This window comes from Megascapheus bottae, chromosome 17 (assembly GCF_031878675.1).
Source record: "Megascapheus bottae isolate mThoBot1 chromosome 17, mThoBot2.hap1, whole genome shotgun sequence".
Classification (NCBI taxonomy): domain Eukaryota; kingdom Metazoa; phylum Chordata; class Mammalia; order Rodentia; family Geomyidae; genus Megascapheus; species Megascapheus bottae.
Genome location: NC_143525.1, coordinates 6,791,459 through 6,807,870, shown reverse-complemented (window position 1 = coordinate 6,807,870; position 16,412 = coordinate 6,791,459). Strand labels below are relative to the sequence as shown.

The following is a 16,412-nucleotide window of genomic DNA, read 5'->3' as shown; positions in this document are numbered from 1 at the left end:
CTGACGCTTTTTCATCATTTCAGAGAAGCCCTTTTCTGCATCCAGTACAATGTCCGGGCCTTCATGAATGTCAAGCACTGGCCCTGGATGAAACTCTTTTTCAAGATCAAGCCCCTCCTTAAGAGCGCAGAGACCGAGAAAGAGATGGCCACCATGAAGGAAGAGTTCCAGAAAACCAAGGATGAACTCGCCAAGTCAGAAGCAAAAAGGAAGGAACTGGAGGAAAAAATGGTCACTCTCTTAAAAGAGAAAAATGACTTGCAACTCCAGGTTCAATCTGTGAGTATTCTAAATTCTAAATGTGCCGCATTACTAAACCTTTTTTATCTGAGACAAACATAGACTTTGATTTATGACATGGGTTTTCCTGAAAAGAAATCGCAAGGAATTTTTTTTTTAGTATTTCACAAAGCTTTCACTATGCTATGAAGCAGGCACAATTCATTCCAAATTACAAAATGAAAAAGATTAAGGAATATATTCAACAATGGCACAAAATTTGACAGCCATGTAGAAGCACTTTAAAGCCATGTCCCCAAATTTCATTCAGATATTTTATCCCTGTGCCTTGACTACATCAACCCAACCTCGGAAGTATAGCTCTATTTTCTACATGCAAGTCTATGGAATGGTCTTTAAACTTGGAAAAGATAATCTCATTTCTCTATTTGCTTTCCTCAGTCCCTGAGATTTAACTGAGGAAATATTTGTTCATTTACTTGATCTAAAATCCAAATAAAAGATGTTATGTTCTTCCCTCATAATTCCTTTGTTATGAACAAGATTCTCATACTTGTTTTGAGTCTAACAAGGAGCCACAATCACAGTGGGGAAGATATTTGGCAACAGCACTCTGACTGAACATAGCCTCTCATTCCTTGGACAACAAGCCCCAAAATATGTGAGAAATGAAAAGTTTTCTTAAAGTTTCAGCTATTTTCAACTTTGTCTTCTGATAGTTTCCCATATACACAGGAAATCTTTACCTAAAAGCACAAGACCACAGCTTCCCCATCTTAATCTCTCTACATGTTAATCAATAAGAGAATAAATATGCAATAAGTGTACTGACTCAGGAAGTGAGAAGTTCCAGGAAATCCCAGGACCACAAAAAAAAATTCAAGACCACAACTCAACACAAATGTCTTATATAAAAACTTGATGGCACTATATAGTTTCTCACAATCAATTGTTTTTAATGGGTGCTGATACTTTAGGTGTACACTTCTAGCTACTTGGAAGCCTGAGATCAGGAGGACTGAAGGTCTAGGCCAACCCTATCAAACACCAGAGACACTTATCCCTGGTGCCTACCTGTCATTTCAGCTAGGATTACAGGATGTGAGCCACAGCAAATGGAACATCATTGTTCTTACACATTGAAAAAGACACCGGAGACTGACAGCAATTCCTTAAATGGAAATGAAAGTTTTGAGATAATGATAGCATTCTTTTGGACCATCAGAAAAGTATAAGGGTATACAAGTGGTGCAGAGAAATGTAATTATGTTATTTTTATTTTCAGCTTTTTAAAAATTCAACCTGGAAGCCAATTCTTTGAGGAAGGGAAGAAATGGTAAAAAAAATAAAAACTAGCCAACTTCACTAAATCATAGTCTTCAAACTAGCCAATTTCACTGAACCATAGTCTTTGAAAATGGCAGTTAGAAAGCATTTAACAAGCATTTGTCAGCACTTATCTACAAATAAAAAACTGAATGGAAGAGAAATAAAGCAGCTTGTCCAGGATCATACATAGAAGCTGATTTGAGAACAAGAATCTTAGTTTCCTTTCACCGTGAAAGGGCGATGGGTCTTTCCACTCTTGTCCACACTATTTTTCAAATAATCAATAGGTCCTACAATCTTGTCACTTTGTGGAATAGTTTGCTTCTAAACTATTTCTAATTAGTTGCCATGTAATAATGTTCAATTACAGGTGAATTTATATTCATAGTGTGAAAGCCAACAAAGCTTAAGTACTAATACTCTGTGCAAAGAATGAGTTTCAAAATAAATCATAAACCCTTTAAGTATCTTAATGGATCTCTCCACAGGAAGCAGATAGCTTAGCTGATGCAGAGGAAAGATGTGACCAGTTAATCAAAAACAAAATTCAGCTAGAAGCCAAAATCAAAGAGGTGACTGAGAGAGCTGAGGATGAGGAAGAGATCAACGCTGAGCTGACCGCCAAGAAGAGGAAGCTGGAGGATGAGTGTTCAGAGCTGAAGAAAGACATTGATGACCTTGAGCTGACACTGGCCAAGGTTGAAAAGGAGAAGCATGCCACAGAGAACAAGGTACAAAAAACACATCCAGCCGTATTACTACTTGAGGTTCTACAACCTAATAGAATCGTTCTAAGTGAGACCTTTCTTCTTCACCTTTGCAGGTGAAAAACCTTACAGAAGAGATGGCAAGCTTAGATGAGACCATTGCTAAGCTGACTAAAGAGAAGAAGGCCCTCCAAGAGGCCCACCAGCAGACCCTGGACGACCTACAGGCAGAGGAGGACAAAGTCAACACCCTGACCAAAGCTAAAACCAAGCTAGAACAGCAAGTGGATGATGTAAACACATTTTAAATATTCTTTAAATGTTTGTTTAAAAAAATACACTTTTGGGGTTGGGAGTTTGGCCTAGTGGTAGAGTGTGTGCTTAGCATGCACAAAGACCTAGGTTCAATTCCTCGGTACCACATACATAGAAAAAAAAGCCGGAAGTGGTGCTGAGGCTCAAGTGGTAGAGCTCTAGCCTTGAGAAAACCAAGGACAGTGCTCAGGCCCTGAGGTCAAGCACAGGACTGGCAAAAAAAAAAATGCACTTTCAATTTTGACCTATTTACTTTCCCATTAGCTTGAAGGATCTCTTGAGCAAGAAAAGAAACTCCGAATGGACTTAGAGAGAGCAAAGAGGAAACTGGAAGGTGACCTCAAACTGGCTCAAGAATCCACAATGGATATAGAAAATGACAAACAACAGCTTGATGAAAAGCTTAAAAAGTATGTACTGAAGAAAAAAATCAATATGATATCATCTCTCAATCCATTTGAGTATTGATTATGTCTTATTCTTTTGTCTAAAGGAAAGAATTTGAAATCAGCAATTTGATCAGCAAAATTGAAGATGAACAAGCAGTAGAAATTCAACTGCAGAAGAAAATAAAAGAGTTGCAGGTGTGTCCTCTCCTTTTTTTTTTTGTTGATGGTTTGGTTTGAGTTGGAAAGGGTGGCGTTAGACATGGTTTCACTATGTAGCCTGCATTAGCCCAGAACCTGAGCTCCTCATGCTTCTAACTCCCAGAGTGCTGAGATTACAGGCACGCATCACTGTATCCTGCTCCTTAGCTCTATTTTTCCTAATGCCAAAAAAAACCTACAATTAAGACAATTTTATATTAATGTGCTTTTTTTGAATCCCAGGCCCGCATTGAGGAGCTGGAGGAGGAAATCGAGGCAGAGCGCGCCTCCCGGGCCAAAGCAGAAAAGCAGCGCTCTGATCTCTCCCGGGAACTGGAGGAGATCAGCGAGAGGCTGGAAGAGGCCGGCGGGGCAACTTCTGCCCAGGTGGAGTTGAACAAGAAGCGGGAGGCTGAGTTCCAGAAACTGCGCAGGGACCTGGAGGAGGCCACGCTGCAGCATGAAGCCACAGCAGCTGCTCTTCGGAAAAAGCAGGCAGACAGCATGGCGGAGCTCGGTGAACAGATAGACAACCTGCAGAGGGTCAAGCAGAAGCTGGAGAAGGAGAAGAGCGAGCTGAAGATGGAGATCGATGACCTCAGCAGCAATGCAGAGACTATTTCTAAAGCCAAGGTATCTAGTACCGTCTAAATGAGGATAATTACCTGTAAGAAGAGCTATCCATTTTTCTCTGCTATTAAGTAAGCGTGGTTTGCAGGCATTTTATACCACTGCTCAATTATTTTCTATCCTAACTGATTCCATCCTGTTTCTATTTTTTTAATGGCCAGTTAGGACACACTAAGAAGATTTCAAAAGACACTTCAAGCAAGTATCAGTATCATTCCTATACAATTAACTATTCTCATAAAGGGGCATGATACACTCAGTGTGTTTGTTCTCCTAGCATATTTCACAAAGGTGATGTCACGATTTCCTACTGCACTTGGTATACATGTATTCACATGAAAGTATTTTAAGTATCAAGGTTTTCTTTTTCTTTGCTGCATTCAGTGTCTCATCCCATACTGCTATGTGTCATACAGGGAAACCTGGAGAAGATGTGCCGGACACTAGAAGATCAAGTGAGTGAACTCAAGACTAAGGAAGAGGAGCAGCAGCGGCTCATCAATGAGCTGACAGCACAGAGAGCGCGCCTGCAGACAGAAGCAGGTTAACACACTGTCTCTGGGTCCCCAAACCTTGGACTACCTATAGCAATTCCAGAAGTTCTGAATAAGTAATACCCTCATATTACTGCGGGAATAAACAAAGGTAGAAAGGGGTGCAAGAATAAATAGGCAAGTTACTTGTTACACTCACATGGTAATTCTGCTTGTTCATCCCCATTTCTATGACAAGATTTAGAAGCAGTTAAAACATACACACACACACACACACACACACACACACACACACACACACACAGAGGAAAGCTTTAGGTTAATTATTATGGCTCTAAAAATCCCTTTAATTCTATTATTTTTAGGTGAATATTCTCGACAATTAGATGAGAAAGATGCTTTAGTCTCTCAACTTTCAAGGAGTAAGCAGGCATCTACTCAGCAAATTGAGGAGCTGAAACGTCAGCTAGAGGAAGAAACGAAAGTGAGTTTTACTGAAGACAATCTTGGCTAATCAAATCTAAGCATGCTAGTCAGGTTTCCTTGAGGTGCTTAAATTAATGAACTGCCACTCCTGCAGGCCAAGAACGCCCTGGCGCATGCCCTGCAGTCCTCCCGCCATGACTGCGACCTGCTTCGGGAGCAGTATGAGGAGGAGCAGGAAGGCAAAGCCGAGCTGCAGAGGGCTCTGTCCAAGGCCAATGGTGAGGTTGCCCAGTGGAGAACCAAATACGAGACAGACGCCATCCAGCGCACGGAGGAGCTGGAGGAGGCCAAGTATGTGCTGTAAACAGTGTAGGAGAAAGAACGGTGCCAAACTCAGTAACTGTAATGATGAGAACACAAAACATTAGCAAAAACTAATGTTTATTAAGTGTATTCTATGTGTCACATACTGGTACTCATCACCTCACTTAGTTTCCCTAACAATATTGTACACCATTTTATCATTCTTTCTATCTTCATCTTACAGATGAGGACATTGAAGCTGCAATACATTATCCAACCAACCAAAGGGAATATGCTTAATAAAAGCTATACCTGGAGTTGGAGAACTAGATGTTCTGAATGCAACGCCCACACCTTCTTCACATTTAATAGACAGGCTTACCTCATAAAACTCATTTTGGGGGCCATTAAGCCATATCAAATGCCTAAAGTTGATCTAAATGCAGTAAAGATTTCTATATAAATTAAAGAACGAAGAAAGGATATAGGCAATTCAAATGAAAACCACATTTGCCTTTGTTTGAACAGTATGAACTGTCCTTATTTATCTATCGATTTCTTTCCCTAGTTAAACTATCCAAAATTATCCGATTAGAAGAAACTAGCTGTTTTCTAAGGAAGAAATACATAAAAGGAAATAGAAATTCTCATAGAAACAAATAAACATGCTCACTGCATTTTAGCCTAATAAAATATATATTTGGCCTCAAATCCTTTTTGGAATGAGCATTACATATGAAAGTCAATCAATAACTGGGCCTGGTGATGCAGGTCTACAATCCTAACACTCAGGAGCTTGAGGCCAGAGGACCACAAGTTGGCAGTCAGCCCAGGCTATAGAGCAAGGCCCTTAAATAACCAATTTTTAAAAATTAAATCAAATAATAGATAAATAAAATTGTTTTCTAGTCATTTTTACAATCATCATCAACTGGAAGTCCTCAAAGTCCTGAATTTCTGACGCTATATAAGTATCTCTACGAATTTATTAGCAGACAAAGGACTTGAATCTAATTGTGAACCACCTTGATGCTTCCCAGTTTTTTCTAGCAGTTCTGGTTGCTAGTTTTGAAAAATACATAGCCTTTGGCAGTGTAGAGCAAGAGAGTAGAAGGGTTATCACTTTGCTTTTGGCCTTGACTAAGTATTGATTGTCTGGTTAACTTTTCAGGAAGAAACTGGCCCAGCGTCTGCAGGATGCTGAGGAACACGTAGAAGCTGTGAATGCCAAATGTGCTTCCTTGGAGAAGACAAAGCAGAGGCTCCAGAATGAAGTGGAGGACCTAATGCTCGATGTGGAAAGATCTAATGCTGCCTGCGCTGCTCTCGATAAGAAACAAAGGAACTTTGACAAGGTGGCCCATCCTGCTTAAACTGTACAAATATTTTATTTGGTCTTCCTCCTCCTTTGTACTAACTGAAACTTTACTGTTCTTCAGATCCTGTCAGAATGGAAACAGAAGTATGAGGAAACTCAAGCTGAACTTGAGACCTCTCAGAAGGAGTCCCGTTCTCTCAGCACTGAGCTGTTCAAGGTGAAGAATGCATATGAAGAATCCTTGGATCAACTGGAAACACTGAGGAGAGAAAATAAGAACTTACAGCGTGAGTCTGCAATCTTCCCTACCTTAGGTAGTAGCCCTATCCTTTCCATGTCACCACCATGAGTTCAAACATCTTTCTTCTGTCTATTCATCCACAGAGGAGATTTCTGACCTCACTGAGCAGATTGCAGAGGGAGGGAAGCAAATTCATGAGCTGGAGAAAATAAAGAAGCAAGTAGAACAAGAGAAATGTGACATTCAGGCTGCCTTAGAAGAAGCAGAGGTATATGTTATTCTGATGTGGCAGAAAAGTCAGAGAAAAATGCACATAGTAGATAATTGTGCTGTGGCACGGGTACACAACTATGGAGATGGTGAGAATTTGAATCCATATGACTTTTAGGAAGGGCAATTTGGTAATAGCTACTGAACTTCTTAAAAATACAAATATCCTGGCCCATCAAAGCTGTTTCTTAAATTTTACACCATGAAAATGATCTTGAAAAGGGGGTGGGGGGAGGGAAATGGGGACCAAGACATGTGAAAGGGTATCAACGTATGGGAATTAATGCACCTTCTATCTGGCAAATATCATGTAACCCTTCTATTAATTACAATAAAAACATATGAAAAAAAGACGCGAACATTTAAGTCAAAGATGTCTAGTCCAAAAACAAGTATAAGAAAATTTTAGAATAGCCATGTGATGGAATTTGATATTCATTAAATGTAACTAATATGGGGAATATTTATGGTAGATTCAAGTAAGTGTTTACTTTCAAAAATGTGACACAGATTAACATATATAACTTTGATTGCATAAACATGCTGTGGGAAACTTTGCTTTTTGCCAAGGCCATTTAGATATTTAGATATTTATTTATTGCATTATATTGTCAGAGTTATGTAGAGGGAGTTACAGTTACATTCTTCAGGTTGTGGGTGTATTGCTTGTCAAAACTTGATACCCCTTCTCATGTTTTTGTCCCCCTTTCCTTTCCTCATCCCCTCCCAATGATTTTCCCCCCTTCCCTTTCCTATTTCAAATAAACAAATAAATGTATACTCAATATGCCAGATAACAAAGTCAGATACAGTAACTACATGAGATTAACCGTAAGGGGAAAGAAAGAGAAAAGAAGTAACTTCACATAGTACATCATCCCATTCATAAGGAAATGGAAAGACTTGGAAAAAATCATAGTGGAGTAAGCCAAACTCAAAGGAACATAGGCTCCATGGTTTCCTTCATTTATAATAATTAGTACACAACTAGGCTTCTCCTAGCTAGGTACATATGGTCATACAGGATGACACTAAATGAAATTAACTCTAGGATAGTGATACAAGAGGTTTATCTTTGTGATTATTGTTCTTAATGTAACATTCAGATATTTATAAAATCACAATGTGCCATACAAAATTATCAATGCAGGCAGATAGGTCTCAGGTAGCCAACAAGAAGCGTACATCTGTCCACATGAATATTCTCCATATTTGACAAGAGCAATGGAGACTGAGGCATATGATATCAAGTTTGAAGCCAGTCAGAGCCACACAGCAAGACCCTGTCTCAACACACACACCAACACACATATACACATGTAGAAATGTTATATATAGCAGGAAAATCTATTAGAAAAAATATGCCACATTAAAATGTTTATCTCTTAGCAAAGGCAAAATAGTTTTTGTTTTTAGACATATTTTCTATACTCTATATCAAATCATACACAGGAATATTTTAATCTGTAAGATATTTAGAGATCATGTTTATCATATATAATTATAATCATATAGTTTTGCTAGTACTAGCATGAAAATCTGTATAGCACAAAATACTTGAAGTGCTGCCCTGTATGATCTGTGGTTGAATTAAAAAAAATGATTCATACTGACCTTGATACATAAGGCCATATAGTATGAAGCTATTTGAAAAGACCTCCAGGATACAGAAACAAAAGCCATATAATGAATGATTGTTGTCCTTAATGTACTATGTTATCTCTCATCTCTTTTGCTGTCCCTTGGTTATCTCATATTGTTACAGTATCTCACTTTGTTATCTGATATATTGAATTTATTTGTATTTGGTTATTTGAAATTGGATAGGGAAGGGGGGAAAACCAAGATGGGGGGGAGGGGAGGGTAATGGGGACCAAACATGTGAAAGGGTATCAATATATGTGAATTAATGCACCTTCTATCTGGCAAATATCATGTAACCCTTTTATTAATTACAATAAAAATATATAAAAATGATTCATCTAACAAGTTCCTAGAGATATTGTACTGTACAATCAGACAAAATGATACTAATAAGATTTGGCTCACAAAGGAATAGACTCTAAATTCTCACACTATTTTCAATTACTAATCAATCACTGTTTTATTAAGGCATCTCTTGAACATGAAGAAGGTAAGATTCTGCGCATCCAGCTTGAACTGAACCAAGTCAAGTCTGAAGTTGATAGGAAAATCGCTGAGAAGGATGAGGAAATTGACCAGCTGAAGAGAAACCACATCAGAGTGGTAGAGTCCATGCAGAGCACGCTGGATGCCGAGATCAGAAGCAGAAATGATGCTCTGAGAGTCAAGAAGAAGATGGAAGGAGATCTGAATGAAATGGAAATCCAGCTGAACCATGCTAACCGCTTGGCTGCAGAGAGCTTGAGGAATTACAGGAACACCCAAGGGATCCTAAAGGTAGACGGGTTTACCTAAGCCTCTCAGATGACTCAGGGACTTATATCTGTCTGTCATTCCCCAAAGTCTCTCTTTTCTAACAAGTTATACAACTGAATATATAGTGATATCTAAATTAAATTCACATCAGATATAAGTTTTCAAGAAATTGTATATAAAAGAACAAACAGAAGCCCAGAGATTGAGGTACGGCAAAGCCTTTGAACCAGAAAGGCCTGCAGTTAAACCTTAGCTTTGCTGCTGCCTGAATTTTTCAGGCATGTTATTTAAACTCTAATAACCTGTTTCTTTTCTGCAAAATAAGAATATAACTTCTCACCTCAAGGACTACTGTGAGGACCAAATGATATAATAGATATCAGGAACTGAGAGAGCATGTGGAAATGATCTATAAGTAATACATATTAGTTAGGAAATAACAAACCAAAATCAAAATACAAGACTGTTTCCTAGTAATTATCTCTCACCCTAAGCAAGTGATATCACTACTCTTAGCCTCATTCAAATGACTAGTAGATCACTTCCTGCTCCAGGCAGCTATACACTTTTTCAGTTCTTCTTAGGGGATGCTCACATTCTCTTCAGAATGTTTAAGACCATTTTTTAAAAATAGGAAACCCAGCTGCACCTGGACGATGCTCTCCGGGGCCAGGAGGACCTGAAGGAGCAGCTGGCCATTGTGGAACGCAGAGCCAACCTGCTGCAGGCTGAGGTGGAGGAGCTGCGGGCCACGCTGGAGCAGACGGAGAGGAGCAGGAAAATTGCAGAGCAGGAGCTCCTGGATGCCAGTGAGCGTGTCCAGCTCCTCCACACCCAGGTGAGAAAAACACTGGTGTGCTGGTAAGTGACGAGTGAGAATTGTAATTATATGTCTATAAGATGTGGCTCCTCTTTAAAATATCAACTGAAGTTATCTTTGGGTGGTAGGAACATAGATAATATAGTTTTGAAAATAATTTTTAAAACTCCTATTTTAGGGCTGGGAGTTTGACCTAGTGGTAGGGTGCTTGCCTAGCATGCATGAAAATCCAGGTTTGATTTGTTGGTACTACATACACAGAAAAGCCAGAAGTGGTGCCGTGGCTCAAGTGGTGTAGCCTTGAAGAAGCCCAAAGACAGTGCTCAGGTTATGAGTTCAAGCCCCAGGGCTGGCAAAAGAAAGAAAACTATATGGTAGAATAATCTGGAATAAAAAAATACCTGCTGACTCCAAACTGTGAAAATGCTTTGTGTGGCATTTATCCAGGACACTTGAACTTTATCGTGTTCACTATCTGTATCCTGAAGGACATTTAGCAGACATTAAATAGAGTAGCAGTCCTATGTCACTGCGATGCTGCACATGTCAAAATACCTACAGAGGTTGTTTTTGCCTCCCTTCAAGAACTACTGTGTTGAAACTTCAAGAAAATATCTTCGTAAGACAAATTCAGAATTCTCCAAAGGAGCAAACCATGATCAATTCACAGAAAATATATTCCTTCTAAGATATTCCCATGCCTGATGCCCACAAAAATATTATTTTCTGTCCCCATCTTCTTTTGGGGGGAAAGTGGAGTACTGAGATCTGAACTCAGGGCCCCTCGCTTACTACTTAGCAGACAAATGTTCCATCACTTTAGCCATTAATCCCCCCACTAATTTTTGCTTTAGTTGTTTTCCATTTTTGCCCCCAACCAACCTGGGCCATCATCTTCTTATTTGTGCTTCCCAAATAGCTGAGAAAATATACTCACATCATTGCTTTGTGGAACTCTGGGCCTAGGTACTGTCCCAGAGCTTTTCTGCTCAAGGCTAGCAATCTTGAGTGATGGCTCTACTTCCCAGTTTTGGGGCATTTACCTGGAGATAAGTCTTAGGGACTTTTCTGCCCAGGCTGACTTTGAACCACAACTGTCATATCGCAACCTCCTATGTAGTTAAGATTACAGGCATAAGCCACCAGGGCCCAGCTGCACCCAGCTTTTTTATTGCTTGAGATCAGACTTCACCTACTTTTGCCTGGGCTGGCCTCAAACTAAAATCTTCATGATACCTGCTTCCTAAGTAGCTTAGAAGCATAAGCTTCCATGCCCAGAAAAATGTGTTCTTTTTCTAACACAATATTCCCAACTTTCAAAGACAGGATACTAGTATTGTCTGGTGGATATGTAATTGAAAGAATAAATAATCAATGCCAAAAACTATAGGCACTCTTTTGAGGCAGGATTTCATTAGCCCAGGCTGACTTTGGACATCCTGTGTGCTGAGATGACAGATGTATGTCCCCAAACAAGCTAGCGTAGGCATTATTATTAATAATAACCTTCAAGTAGTTGACACAGAGGGTTTCAGTTCAATGTCTCAGTTTATGAGGACAATGCATCTGATTCATTGTCACCCCTTTCAGTTTAATAAAGGCATTCTTCAGCTTCAGAGATTCTTACAAAAAAAACGTTGGTCACTGGAGCATTGGAGTGGGGGTTAAGGAATTTCCAACCATGTAAATGTTTGACATTCTTGCACTGAACAAAGTATTTAAAGTTTAGTGAAATGTTGACATCAAGTCCCTTTGTTGAACCAATTTACATTTGTAAAATCCTAAAGAGACAAAGTACAAATCTTAACAAATTTCCACTATTTTAACAGAATACCAGCCTCATCAATACCAAGAAGAAATTAGAAAATGACGTCTCACAGCTCCAGAGTGAGGTGGAAGAAGTTATTCAAGAATCACGCAATGCAGAAGAGAAGGCCAAGAAGGCCATCACTGATGTGAGCAAGATGAATGTTTGTCTTCCCCAAACAATGGTGCTACCCGCTATCCCCAAGTTTCATTCTTTTGGTGGCTCCTTTGCTTTTCAGGCAGCCATGATGGCTGAGGAGTTGAAGAAGGAGCAGGACACCAGCGCTCATCTGGAGCGAATGAAGAAGAATCTGGAGCAGACGGTGAAGGACCTGCAGCACCGTCTAGACGAGGCTGAGCAGCTGGCACTGAAGGGCGGCAAGAAGCAGATCCAGAAACTGGAGGCCAGAGTAGGTGTCTCGATCTCTAAATCTGGGAAAGGAAATGGGGACTCCCTCTACTCCTTCCTTCTTCCTACATACATGCATCTTTGTGCTGAGGCCAGAGACACCCAAACCATGCCTTCGGTAGGTCCTAGGCTAAACAGTATCCCACAATGCATATGTGTCTTTCTGGTTTCAGGTACGTGAACTTGAAGGAGAGGTTGAAAATGAACAGAAGCGTAATGCTGAGGCAGTTAAAGGGTTACGGAAACATGAGAGAAGAGTGAAGGAACTCACCTACCAGGTAAGGGAAATCACTCTCTAAAATATCCAGATGCCTTGCACAGTAGAAAAGTATAGTTCTGCTGACTATGTGACACTCCTAAATAAAGAAACACTAACACTGTATTATATGGGGGTAAAAGACACAGTTCCTTAACACAGACATATATCAAGCTGGGAAGATCAAGGAGACCGTTAGAAAACAACAGAGGGCTAAGATTATTACTCAGTGACAATGCTTAGCATAACCAAGGCTCCAGGTTATATCCCCAGTAACACAAAAGAATGAAAGAGAAGAAAGGAGAGGGGGAAGAGATAAGGAAAACAGGAAGGGAAGGAAGAGGAATAAAATAACCTAAGAGGAAGGAATGCAGGTATTAAAGCCAGATAAACTAGGTATTCCAATGGTCTCTCTTACTTTTTAAAATTTGAATAAATTACTTTGTACTTTGAACTTCTATTTCCTTTCCTATAAAATAGAAATAACAGCAATCCACTTCCCAGTGCAGGGAGGTAGGATTAAAGAAACTGTGTATGATTCTTGAATACAGTGCCTACATACAATACATTGTTAACAAGAATGGCTACTGTTAATAATCATGAAGGAAGGCAAGAAGTGGTCAGGCTTACATCAGATCTACCTGCCAGCACAACAAGTGATTTACTTTTCCACTAGAAGTAGACCATTTTCTGTGAGTTAAATACATATCATCTTTTAAAACTTTCAGACTGAAGAAGATCGCAAGAATATTCTCAGGCTGCAGGACTTGGTAGATAAATTACAGGCAAAGGTGAAATCATACAAGAGACAAGCTGAGGAAGCAGTAAGTATCATTCAGCCCTAAAGGAAATAAGGGGTAGAAAAACAATATTTACTGGTATTTTCCCAAAATTGTAGTTTGACTTTGAGATGCCCAAAGAGGGTTCCTTTATCACTTCTTTTCTACCCAGCACACATATCAACAATTGTCATGTGGGCTTGAAAAGAAGCTGTCCCTTCCATTTAAAAACTATTTCTCCTTTTGTTCTTTCAAGTCAAAATTGTCACTGAAGTTATAAATCTGCAGACTTGGGAGTCAGCTATAGAAACAGAACACGAAAAGGAAATATCTGACTGAAGAAAGTTAGTAATCTTGTCTAGTGACAAATATCAGTGAGAATCACAAAGTCTAATGCTCACTATTTTGTCTCTATTCACAGGAGGAACAATCCAATGCAAACCTAGCTAAATTCCGCAAGCTCCAACATGAACTGGAGGAGGCTGAGGAGCGAGCTGACATTGCTGAATCCCAGGTCAACAAACTTCGAGTGAAGAGCCGGGAGGTTCACACAAAAATCAGTGCAGAGTAGACACACCTGCCTGAGGATCCCAAGTGGCTGAAGACATGCACAAAATGTGCTAATTTTGCTCACTTGCTTTATCATACTTCCTTTTCTCTTACTGTTGAATAAAAACTACAGTAAATTTATGAAGTAAACCAGACTTAAACCTTTTTTTCACTTGCAAAATAGTTTACTCCCAAATATATTTCTCCCCTAGCTATTATTTAATGCTGCAATTGCTTGGTAGAAAGTTCAGTCTTATGCTTCCTCTTCTACCCAGCAGTCCCTTGTCTATCCTACCTCCTTCCCCATACACGTACAGATAACTTTTCAGAACTTGCTTGTATCAAATTGCTCTAGATTGTTACATTCTGCTGTGACAATGATGAAAGCCCTGTCTGAGGGTAACTTCCCACACATTCATGTATTCACTCTACCTTCTAGCATCTATGCCAACCTTTCAACTCCTATCAACATCAACTCTGTATAGTAAATTGTACAATTTATTACAGGTTTAAAACAAAGAGGGGGAAAATTTCAAAATGCTTGCCAAATAAAATTTGAGATCAAAGAGGAAGTCACAATATAATCATAAAAATGACCAAAAAGAAAAACACTGGGAAAGTTTATGTATTTCTAATATACAATTCCAAAGCATAAGCCATAAAAGTTATAAAGAGCTCATCAAAATTCAAAATTTCTCCTCTTTGATCACCATTGTAAAAGAGAATAAAAGACAAGCCACACATAAAGAGTTTTGCAGTTTATGCTCCTCATAAAAGACTTATCAAAAGCAAATCAGATCTGGAGAGGTAGCTCACTGGAGAAATCCTTCCCTAGGATGGATTACAAGGCCCTGTGTTTTGTTGCCTGTACTCCTGGAGAAAAATTTTAAAAGATTACAACTAACAAATTCCATTTTAAGAATAAAGCAAACTAATGGGCTGGGAATGTAGCCTAGTGTTAGAGTGCTTGCCTAGCATGCACAAAGCCATGGATTTGAATCCTCAGTACCACATAGGCGGAAAAAGCCACTTCTAGTTTTCTCATGGTTAACTGGAAATAAGTGTCTCACAGGGATTTTTGTGCCCAGGCTAGCTTCAAACTTCAATCCTCAGATTTCAGCCAGGCTTACAGGCTTGAACCACTGGTTGTGGATTTATTTATCAATTTTTAAAGAAATTTTTAAGCTAGGTTAAGTGGCTCACCATTAAAGTGCCTGCCTAGCAAGTGTTAAGCTCTGTTTAAGTATGACTATTTTTTTGCCATTTGGGGAAATTTATTAGAGTACCATATTTTTAAGATAAATGAAAATAGCTTGCCTCTTAAAATTTCCTATCAACTTTTCATCACAGGCATGCACATAGCTGACAAGGGAAAGGTGAAGAGGAAAGGGTCACTTGTGGATGAGGCCATTAGCACAGCTGCTAAAATCTGTCGCCTTTCATCCCAGCTTTTGGTAGGGCTTAACATTCCAGGGCTAACACCCAGCAGCTGTTAGCGAGCACATGTAAAAATTCTGCCTCCTGGCTGTGGCAGAGGTTTGGACACATGTTACACATATCAGTGTCCTCAGATATCTTTACTGGAGACTTACTTGGTCACATTTTCCTAAGCGGGAAGCTGAAGAATCAGCTGTGGGCAGATCCTTAAGCCATACTTAATGATGGAATTTACCAACTTGATTCCACCCTCCCAGCTGCAAGGGTCATCGAAGATGCAGTTTCAGGAGACTGCAAGGGGGGGGGAAAAAAGTGCTTCTCCGTGATGAAGGAGAATATGTCCCACCTTGGGGAAGACATCCAAAGCAGGGCTTTTCTTAGATTCCATAGCCTGACCTTCACATGACCAGACTATTTTCTCAGCTCCTCATATTCTGCTGGAAAAACAAATGAAGAACAGCCTGAAAGCTCAAAATATGAAAAAGGTTCTGTTAAAAGTATCCATGTGAAGACATGTGAAAGGGTATCAATGTATGGGAATTAATGCACCTTCTATCTGGCAAATATCATGTAACCCTTTAATAATTACAATAAAAAAAAGAAAAAAAAGTATCCATGTGAGGGCTGGGAGTTTGGCCTAGTGGTAAGAGTGCTTGCCTAATATGCATGAAGATCTGGGTTCAATTTTTTGGTAGCATATACATAGAAAAAGCCAGAAGTGGTACTGTGGCTCAAGTGGTAGAGCACTAGCCTTGAGAATGCCTAAGGACAATACTCAAGCCCTGATTTCAAGCCCCAGGACTAGCAAAAAAAAAAAGTATCCATATGCATTTTTGTGTGTGTGTTTTGTGGGTGGTGATAGTTTTTTTTGTGCCAGTAGTGGAGCTTCTGTGTGTGTGTGGTGTGTGTGGTGTGTGTGTGTGTGTGTGTGTGTGTGTGTGTGTGTGTGTGTGTGTGTGTGTAACTTAGAGCCTGTACACCTGTCCTTTAACTTTTTCACTTGAGGCTAGTGCTCTACTACTTGAATAACAGTTCCACTTCTACATACCCAAATGGATAACAATGCTCCCTGCAAACAGGAGAGACCATTCAGTTC

The 16,412-nt window shown here is 39.6% G+C and overlaps 1 protein-coding gene and 1 long non-coding RNA gene across 3 annotated transcripts in view; one reads left to right on the top strand and one right to left on the bottom strand.

Moving 5' to 3' along the window:
• LOC150050917 (myosin-8) overlaps positions 1-13,961 on the top strand; it is a 30,530-nt gene extending 16,569 nt beyond the window's left edge. The window contains exons 20-38 of the mRNA XM_090349535.1: positions 24-279; positions 2,058-2,300; positions 2,393-2,569; positions 2,856-3,001; positions 3,085-3,175; positions 3,422-3,811; positions 4,225-4,351; positions 4,668-4,786; positions 4,883-5,079; positions 6,203-6,386; positions 6,471-6,636; positions 6,734-6,858; positions 8,973-9,281; positions 9,895-10,098; positions 11,910-12,035; positions 12,126-12,296; positions 12,469-12,573; positions 13,280-13,375; positions 13,752-13,961. Of these exons, the coding sequence (XP_090205661.1) occupies positions 24-279; positions 2,058-2,300; positions 2,393-2,569; positions 2,856-3,001; positions 3,085-3,175; positions 3,422-3,811; positions 4,225-4,351; positions 4,668-4,786; positions 4,883-5,079; positions 6,203-6,386; positions 6,471-6,636; positions 6,734-6,858; positions 8,973-9,281; positions 9,895-10,098; positions 11,910-12,035; positions 12,126-12,296; positions 12,469-12,573; positions 13,280-13,375; positions 13,752-13,901 (3,382 nt within the window). The 3' untranslated portion in view covers positions 13,902-13,961. The remainder of the gene's footprint in view (positions 1-23; positions 280-2,057; positions 2,301-2,392; positions 2,570-2,855; positions 3,002-3,084; positions 3,176-3,421; positions 3,812-4,224; positions 4,352-4,667; positions 4,787-4,882; positions 5,080-6,202; positions 6,387-6,470; positions 6,637-6,733; positions 6,859-8,972; positions 9,282-9,894; positions 10,099-11,909; positions 12,036-12,125; positions 12,297-12,468; positions 12,574-13,279; positions 13,376-13,751) is intronic.
• The window catches only part of LOC150050916 (uncharacterized), a 168,065-nt gene that overhangs the window by 150,547 nt on the left and 1,106 nt on the right, over positions 1-16,412 (bottom strand). The gene's annotated exons all lie outside the window — the stretch shown is intronic.